Raw genomic sequence first — 8,879 nt, 5'->3', positions numbered from 1 at the left:
GTGTGTGTGTGTGTGCTGTGATAAGTTGAATTTGTGAATTAGCTCCGGAGGAACTTTTAACTAAAATTACATTATTAGTAGTATTATTAATAATGATATTAGTGATTATCAGGTGTGTTTCTGTGTTTGTTGTGACTCACGTTGGTCCCATCTAGTCCTGCAGGACCCGAAATTCCCATCGGACCAGGGAGACCCTGTTCTCCCTGCAGACAGACATTTAAAATGTAATTCACCCCTCAGAACCCTCAGACCCCTCAACCCTCCTCTGGTCCTGAAACAGAAGTATTATTCCTTCTGCCAACATGTTGCTGCTTCTTTTTGGTTGTTATCTTCAGTCTTTATTTAGCTTATTTTTTTTCTTTCTTCTTTCATGCATTCTTGGACAGACATTCTTTGGATGCTAGTTATCATACGTTTCAAACCGTGTTGAGATCGTCATAGCGATGCGTCCGCAGTGAAGATGTCTTACACCAGACGAACGATGTGTGATTTTTTTTAGAAAGCCAGCGCCACCATGTGGTTGTTTATAAAGCATTTTATGTTTTAGCTAATAACTCATGAACAGTTAGGAGTAGAAGAAACACTTTTGTCCAGTGGGTTCTTTGGATGATGCCAACTGACTCCTTAAAAACATTCCACCATTTTGGATCTTTTAGTTTTTTGCTTCTTCGTTTTACTCATCTTTACCAACATCGGTGAATTTAAATGAAGCCGAACAAGACTTATACGTTTGTGTTTAGATATCACTTATCATTTGTCTGAAGCTGTACTGTTTATTTGATTAAAGTAATAGTCACATTATTTTTATATAGGTCAGTGCTGTAGATACATGCTAGAGGTCTGTCCTGTCTATTTGATGAATATAATAGTAAAAATAATATTATTAATATTAACTTTATTTTCAAAGTTTTAGTGAAGTCCAATAATTTGACACTAACTGTCTTTCAGAGACACTTAATAAAGATTTGATTGAGTCCTTACAGATGACAGTGCTGTAGATAGAGGGCATAAGTCAGTGCTGTAGATACAGTCAGAGGTCTGCCCTGTCTATTTGATTGATATAATAGTAACAATAATGATATTATTAATATGAGCTTTATTTATTTTATAAGTTTTAGTGAAGTTCAATAATTTGACACTACAATCACACAATTAGTCCTCAGTCTTTATTTTGCTTATAACTCTTTTTCTTCTTCCGTACGTGTTTTGGACTGTTATCTTGAACACACTATTCAATTCCGACGGATTTGGGGAAATATCCTGAGATGTGAATCACAAACACTTCTTGCTGGGACGGTGGCAGCAGCAGATGCAGCAGTCAAATGCATTTTCATCAGGAAATGCAAATATTGTAGTTGTGTTTGATCTCACCTTCAGACCAGGGAGTCCACTCAGCCCAACGTCTCCCTGTCTCACACAAAGACCTCGATCAGTATTAGTGTATAGAGCTGCAACGATTAGGCAATAAATTGTGGTGTAACAGAACAGGTACCCTTATAGTACACGTGTACTTACAGGTATTCCGGGGTACTGTATAATGTTGACAGCTTGAGCTCCTCTAATTCCCTTCAGTCCTGGAAAACCCTGCAGAATAAACTGTTGTTACCATGGTGATTACATAGTAGTACACTACATATTCTGCAGTACACTGTGTACTCTGTATTACTCATATATCGGTTACATCAGGTAAACAACTTTCACAGATGTTTAATAGGTTTAAAGAGTTTGTGTTCCAAAATCAACCGAAACGTCTCGTCTGGCGTTGGGTGGATGAAAAAGGAAGAATCTTTACAAACATTAATTTTAAGAATATGAATACTACTAACAGACATAGTAACAGACTCTTAGTTAAAGAGACATTTCTAATAAGTATCTGTTATTGATCGATTGGTGACTCTGACCGGTTCTCCATCAGGCCCGTATTCTCCAGGAAGTCCAGGATCTCCTCTATCTCCTCTGGTACCGTTACATCCGTCCAGACCTGGAAAACCAGGACCTCCAGCAGGACCTGGGTGACCCTGAACACACAAACACATGCTCACAGGCTGACCTTTGACCTCATTACATCTGAGCCAATCAAAGCAGCTGAGAGGTTGAGGGGGAGGGGCTTCTTACCGGGACACCTTCTAACCCTGGAAAACCTGGAACGCCGACACTTCCCTGAAACAACAAACAGTGAAGTTACACGTTGAGACCACATGGGGACCGGCAAGACCTGTGATTGGTGTCGGCCATCTTGTCTCCAGAATAAGTTAACAACAGAACCATGGTTCTGACAAAAGAGCCGTATTTATTCACCAAGTCTCCTTTCAGTCCTGCAGCTCCCGTCGGCCCCTCATATCCTCTCTGACCCTTCTCTCCTGGAGGCCCCTGAGGTCCTGGAAATCCTGGGGGCCCCTGAGGCCCCTGCCGCCCAAGAGGACCTGGAGGACCCTACAGAGAACAAATAACACAATTAGAACCTGATACTGTAGAACCTGGTAGAATACGATAGAAACTAATAGAACCTAATGAAACCTGATGGACTCTGATACTCTAGAACCTGGTAGAACCTTTTAGAAACAGAGAGAACCTGATGGATTCAGTCCATCAGTCCTGATTCTGATAAACCTGATTATGGTTCAATCTGATACTCTAGAACCTGGTAGAACGTGATAAAATCTGTTTAAAACAAAAATAACTTATGACCTGATAGAACCAGGTGGAACCTGATGGAACCTGATACTGTAGAACCTGACAGAATCTGATAGACACTAAGAGAACTCAATAAAACTGGAGAGAAGTTGGTGGAACCTGTTCAAACCCGACAGAAACTGAAATGACTTGATAGACTCTGACATAATCTAACGTAACCTAATAGAACTTGTTAGAACCTGAAAGGAAACAATGACCAGCCACCTCCTCACGTCAGTTCTTCAGACTGATTTTGTAAAAATAGAAACCAAAAATAAAAGTAAATAAAGCTTAAACATCAAACTGGAACAAACTGTGAGGTTCTCAGAGGAACTCAACACTTATAATGGAACACACACGCAGTCAAAAATTAAAAACCTTTAACTAGTTTTAACAAGTTTTAAGTTTAGTTTGTTTTAGCAGCTCAAATAACTCACTGCCATTGTTTTGCTATTCTACTGCTGGGGAACTGGACATAAATATTGATTATATGAATGAGATTATTTGATATTGACTGATTCGTTAATAAATAAGTGGTCATATTTTCTGCCATATGACCCAATGAATTAATGAATGTGTGCGCTTTAAATGGACCAATCACAAACACTGCAGCTTCACCTTCTGCACCAACAGAACCGACAACGTTCTGTTTCCTCCACTGACTGCTGTGATGTTATCTGACCACAGGGGGGCAGTGTGCCACAACAACAACAACAACAAAAAACATCACAACGACAACAACAACAACGGATCTGCTTCCGGTTTCTGGATGTAGCTGTCAGACTCCAGCATCTTTTTTTATTTAACGGGGGAATCGCTTCATCAGCAGGTCGGTAGCTCCGTTTGTCTTTCGTTGATTAATAACACTTCACTTTGCTGTTGTTTTGCCGACCGCCAGCAACCGTAACCAGTCGGCTTTAGCACTTTTTTTAGCCGCTCCGTTACGGTGAGCTAACCACTTTCTTTAAGTCTTTCAGACCCTGAGTTAGCTCCCACTGGTTACCCTGCTAACGTTTCACTTCCCCTGTTACCTCTCTGTCTCTGTGTGTGTGTGTGTTGTAAAAAGCCTTAGTATGAGCGAAGGAGAAGTGTTTCACGAGAAGCAAAGGTTGGAGCTGTGCGCCATTCACGCACTCAACAACGTCCTCCAGGAGCGGGTGTTCACCAAGGAGACAGCCGACGACATCTGCAAACGGTAGGGCAACGATGTGACAACGTGTCGGTGTGTTACAGCGAGTGAGAGCATCAACCAGCAGTGATAATAATAACATGTGTGTCGTCTGACGGTGCACTGGCCCCTAGCCCCAGTTTGTGACCTCCATCCAATCCATGCATTACTCTGTAATTTGGTTACATAGCCTAACTTTCTCTATGTGGACGTTTTAGGGGTTGTTTTTCTTTGCTATCATGCAGCAGGCTGCTTTTTGGGGACCCCACATGTGTCTGCTTTGTGTCCAGAATGATAAAATGTCTGCTGGAGCTGACACCCAGTGTTTAAAATCCAGTATTTCCACAGAGTCTGCAGAGAGGAGTGTTGTTTTTTTCCACGGGAGAACATTTTATGACACCGGTTAGACTGTGGGTTCATTAAAAAAACAGGGTTCCCACATGTCCTGGAAAACCTGGACATTTAAAGACTAGTTTTGCAGTTATGGAAAGAACTGGAAATTGATTCAAATGATCAAATATCCTGGAAATAATCTATGTTGTTTTGAGAATTTTACGTAAAACCTGGGTTTAAGGAAAACTGTAAAAAAAAAAAATCGGCTGTAGTGAGAACAGTGGGAAGCAAGTGTCCCATTAATGCTGACCATCTACCTGTAATGAACCCAAGTGACTCATCATGAAAAAAGGAGGAATGAAACTGGGGAAAACTTGTCAATACTAGGCCTACTGGTAAATTATATGACCGTTTGTGAGGAAGTACTCTTCTGTAGTTTCAAGAAAACTCCTGGAAAGGTCCTGGAAAATGGTTCCTTCAAAGAGTGGGAACATGAACATCTAACCTGCTGCTTGATAAGTGGTGAAGGAGAAAAACATTTTCTCTAAAGGTTTGCACACAGGCAGGGAACACCATGTGACTGAATTATGGATTAACGGGGGTGTTCAGGTGGTTCTCCACACCATTGATGTATAAAGGAGAACTGAATACAACTCTGGGGATCCATTCTGTCCTATGAAAGTTGCTCAGTGGGGCACTTAGACTGTGTAATTAAAAACGGAGGTAATCTCCGTGCCGTCAGCCATAGGTTTCTGAAGAGCCGCTGTGAAGCTCAGGGTTGCATGTTGGCAGTCCTTCCTTTACCGGCTCCCGGCTAATCCAAAAATGGGCAAAGAGGTGGAGCTGAGGCGGACAGAATGAAGCCTGGTGACTGAAAACAGCTGCATATGACAGCACCCACCTGACACTCAAAGTGCCCTTCAATATATTTAACTTTAAGCCTTTATATAATTTAAATGGGTGTGTTATATAGAAATAAACCCTCCGTACAGTTGTCGTGGACAGGATATGTAGCTATAGAGACCAAAACCGTTTTTTGTACCAGGCAATAAACGTGTTTATTTCTGCTGTGAAGTTGGATATTTGCCAGCCACAGAGGTCGAAACAACCCACTTCCTTGTATAAAACAAATTGCCCCAAATCAATGCATACTGCGCATAGGTGGTGGTTTTATCTGCAAAATAATCACTGGGATAATAATAAGGTGATTTGTATAATATACTGTGTGACAAAAAAAAAAAAATTGGGTTCTGTTCAAAAATGTTATTTGTTTGTCGTCCGGTGTAACAAAAGTCTCTCCACGCTTGGCTCTTAATGTCGTTACAAAAGTGAGACGTTTCTGTATCGTATTTAACAAATATGTTATAGGATCATCCTGGGAGCACACATCACACATCACTGCCCTCTGCTAACTTAAATGGGGATAAAAGTAAAAAAAAATAAAACATTTGATTTAATTAATTACGCAGTTTGGCCACTATGTCAGATAGGCTTCCTGTGGGCTTGGTGCATGCCCTGACCTAGTTTCAGATATAGCAGTAATGCGGTTCAACTGTGTGTCAGATAAAAAGCTTTTCACTGTTTAAACAAGGAAGGCAAAATAAAACATAAATTATTGTGTTCTGTCCCATTGCTATTGACGATAAAGTTAAGTTTCCACAACAAAAGCCATTGTATGTAGTGTGGCTATTGTTTACGACGCCATTTACTAATTTAATTGTCCAGATGAGTGGTGGTCTGGGTAGCTTATGACCTGGACTGAAGAATGTCTTGCTGGAAACCCTGTGACTCTATTGACTCACAGAAACTTTTGTCCTGGTTGTTATGAACAAATACGTTTTATTCAAATGAAGGGCAGTTCTGAAAACAAATGCTGCTGTATTCCAGTTGAATCACTGTGGACATTGGACATTTAAATGCAGAGTGTAGATATATTCATACAGAAAAGAGAGCCAGCAAAACCTCAGAGCGGTCCTGATTGCCAACAGTCCTGGCAAGAGGAGGCCTTGCTGCTAATAGCCAAACTTAAAACTGAGCTGTACCAATTTAAAGGTGGATTTTCCCTCTCTGCAGGCTGGCTCCACAGTGTGTGGTGAACCCTCACCGCTCAGTGTTAGGCACGGGAAACTATGACGTCAACGTCATCATGGCGGCACTACAGAGCAGGGAACTGGCTGCAGTGTGGTGGGACAAACGCAGGTGAGACACACTTAAGAAACTTCAAGCTTCACTACAGTAGCATGTGTTACTGAAACCTGAGAAGTAAGAAGCAGTCAATCCCAAAACACACATTTCCGGTCTTTTTCAGTTTTTAAGTGCATTTCTCTGATTTCAATGGGGAAAAAAAGCAAAAGATGAATAGGTTTGTTTGGAGTTTGATGTTTAAATAGCTATTCAGAATGTCTCCAAGCATCAGCTCTTTGTTTCAGGCAATCAGAAAACAGATGCATCTTACAGAGATACTGATTTCTGGATAAGCAGTAGACCATAATGCTTGACCATCATGCAGTGTAACCTCAAGGCATGTTGCACTGTAAACAAGAGGCGTGACTCACTTTTTACTCACACTCAGTTTTACCAGCTCCAGCTGCATGATAAAATTAGGATTTTATTTGGGGAAATTTAGGAAGTTAGTAATTGTAGCAGAAGTAGGTGAGTCAGGTTGAGGTCAAATGGGTAGTCTAATGCAACAGTTCATAGTAAACTAAGAATATCTCTAATATCTCTCATACAGGACGGTTCAGAGCCTTTGCATGTCAAAGGTCCAGGGTTTTATTCTCAATGTCCCATCACGAGTATCTCTGGGGATCGTGTCCCTCCCACTCCGGCGGCGGCACTGGCTCGCAGTCCGGCAAGTTAACGGACAGTACTACAACCTTGACTCCAAACTGAAGAGTCCTGTCTGTATTGGGGGAGAAGCAGAACTACGGTAGGAATCTACATTTGCATCTTTCATTTGCATCTTTAAAACGTTTCCAGACAAGTAATCTCTGTGTGTGTTCTGAGTTACATCAAAACTTGGCGTTTGTGCGCTGCTTGAACTCGGTCTCAGCGAGTGAGTCATCCCATATGAGTGGTCACATGGGGCTTACCTCACTGTTTGTTTGTTGTTAGAAAGCTGCACTCTAGTAATCTGCCCACTGTCTGTGTCCAGACTTTTTCTAACATATTCTCTTCTGTCATCCCTTGTTTCTCTTCCAGCACATTTCTCAGTGAACAGCTTTCTCAGGACGTGGCAGAGATGCTCCTGGTTGTCCGGCGGGAGGTGGAGGAGGACGGTTCATGGCTGAACTCTGACAACCCCAAGAAGTGATGTCGGGAGTTACCTTTTACATAGCATGGAAAAAAAAAAAACCTCCTCTGGGAAAACAACGGACAGTTTTTTTTAAAGAAAAACAAACACCTCATTACAGAAAACTCTTCAGGGAATGCACTAAAATACATTTAATATCTACACACAGACACACAGAGGAAATTCCAAAGAGAAGCAGAGACGGACGTTTTACTCCTGAAATGGAAAAACTGTTTTAATGGTAAAAGCTATTACTCTGACGTGACCCATGTATCAGCGTTGTCCTGCTCTTGGTACCTTTGTTTTAACACTGGGAAGGTGCATCTAAGCTAACACAGTCTGAGGCAAATATGGGCTAGTTTGGTGATACTTGAGTTCTGACATATGACTGAGCTTTCACTGTTTGGTGGTAGGAAAATTGCAGTGTTTGTGCACAAAAAGCCATCTGCAATAAGGATAACTGGACTACATTGATTACTAAAATATGATGAGAAATGAATGAATTTGCCATGTAAGGTATCATCGTCTTAGACCTTTTACGACTCGGTCGCCAAAATGAGATCATGTACTGTACGTACAAGACGGGCGTGTCAAAATCGATAAGCTATTAAGCAGCAGCTGAGTGCACCACCTCTTCCCAAGTTTTATTGTAAACCTTCTATGCACTGCAGAGTTAGATTTGCTGGCACTGTTTGTCTTTGTGTGCTCATACAGGCACGGGTACGGTGACTGCATCACCCGGTGAGGCTTTGAAGGACTACCAGTGTCTTTTGCATGTTTTTATCCATTTACTAGACATGCGTGCCACATTTTTTTTAGATTTTTAAACATGTTTTTGTTCTCCTCGAAGCAGCTTTTGTTTTCCTTTCATGTGGCTCCAGCATAAAACAAACTTGCAGAGATTTGAAATGTGGTTGAGATCAATAATCCATCAGATTGTCAGCCTCCTTTTTGCTTTTGTTGTGTTATTGATGTGTGATAATGCAGCTGAATGTGCGCGGTAATGAAGGTTTGACAAAATGAAACGAGACGTGACTTTGATTAGGATGGATTATCCATCTCAACCCAGGCTTCAAGTCTCTACAGGTTTCACGCAGCTCTGCCACGAATGAAAGCCAGTGGTTGTGTGAAAGTTGGGAAGATTGCTTTATTTGAAAGTACACTAGTTCTTGATTTAGTTTAGTAAATGAGTCAAACATGCAAAAACACTGGTTCTGTGACTGTATGTAACCTTTATGTTTGTATTTTGTCTCTCCTATTGATCTATGCATATCCAAAAAGAATAGGAGGACTGTCTCTGGTACACACTAGTGAATAACTTACACATACACCTAAGCTGAGAGGTTCATATTATTGGTTCATATTATTGAAGCTTATTTATATTAAATGTTGACCTCCTGTTTTAAGTATGAA

The 8,879-nt window shown here is 41.1% G+C and overlaps 2 protein-coding genes across 3 annotated transcripts in view; one reads left to right on the top strand and one right to left on the bottom strand.

Moving 5' to 3' along the window:
* Positions 1 to 3,116, bottom strand: part of LOC118335759 (collagen alpha-5(IV) chain-like) — a 3,579-nt gene extending 463 nt beyond the window's left edge. The window contains exons 1-7 of the mRNA XM_035672186.1: positions 3,111 to 3,116; positions 2,299 to 2,433; positions 2,116 to 2,160; positions 1,902 to 2,018; positions 1,516 to 1,584; positions 1,372 to 1,407; positions 141 to 203 (exon numbers count right to left, since the gene is read on the bottom strand). Coding sequence (XP_035528079.1) covers positions 141 to 203; positions 1,372 to 1,407; positions 1,516 to 1,584; positions 1,902 to 2,018; positions 2,116 to 2,160; positions 2,299 to 2,433; positions 3,111 to 3,116 — 471 coding nt within the window. The remainder of the gene's footprint in view (positions 1 to 140; positions 204 to 1,371; positions 1,408 to 1,515; positions 1,585 to 1,901; positions 2,019 to 2,115; positions 2,161 to 2,298; positions 2,434 to 3,110) is intronic.
* Positions 3,117 to 3,364: 248 nt separating this feature from the next.
* Positions 3,365 to 8,879, top strand: josd2 (Josephin domain containing 2). Of its 2 annotated transcripts, none has more exons than XM_035672314.1 (5): positions 3,365 to 3,502; positions 3,740 to 3,868; positions 6,248 to 6,373; positions 6,909 to 7,103; positions 7,376 to 8,879. In XM_035672314.1, the coding sequence occupies exons 2-5, from the start codon at positions 3,747 to 3,749 to the stop codon at positions 7,485 to 7,487; spliced, it is 555 nt and encodes a 184-aa protein (XP_035528207.1). In that variant the 5' UTR covers positions 3,365 to 3,502; positions 3,740 to 3,746; the 3' UTR covers positions 7,488 to 8,879. The 2 variants fall into 2 exon arrangements, with proteins under 2 accessions (XP_035528207.1, XP_035528209.1); XM_035672316.1 differs by having other exon boundaries at positions 3,375 to 3,619.

Source organism: Morone saxatilis, unplaced genomic scaffold (genome assembly GCF_004916995.1).
Source record: "Morone saxatilis isolate NCDOM2014 unplaced genomic scaffold, NCSU_SB_2.0 Contig24, whole genome shotgun sequence".
In the NCBI taxonomy this organism is placed as follows: Eukaryota; Metazoa; Chordata; class Actinopteri; family Moronidae; genus Morone; species Morone saxatilis.
The sequence above is the reverse complement of the archived record's forward strand: the minus strand, read 5'-3'. Positions and strand labels throughout refer to the sequence as shown.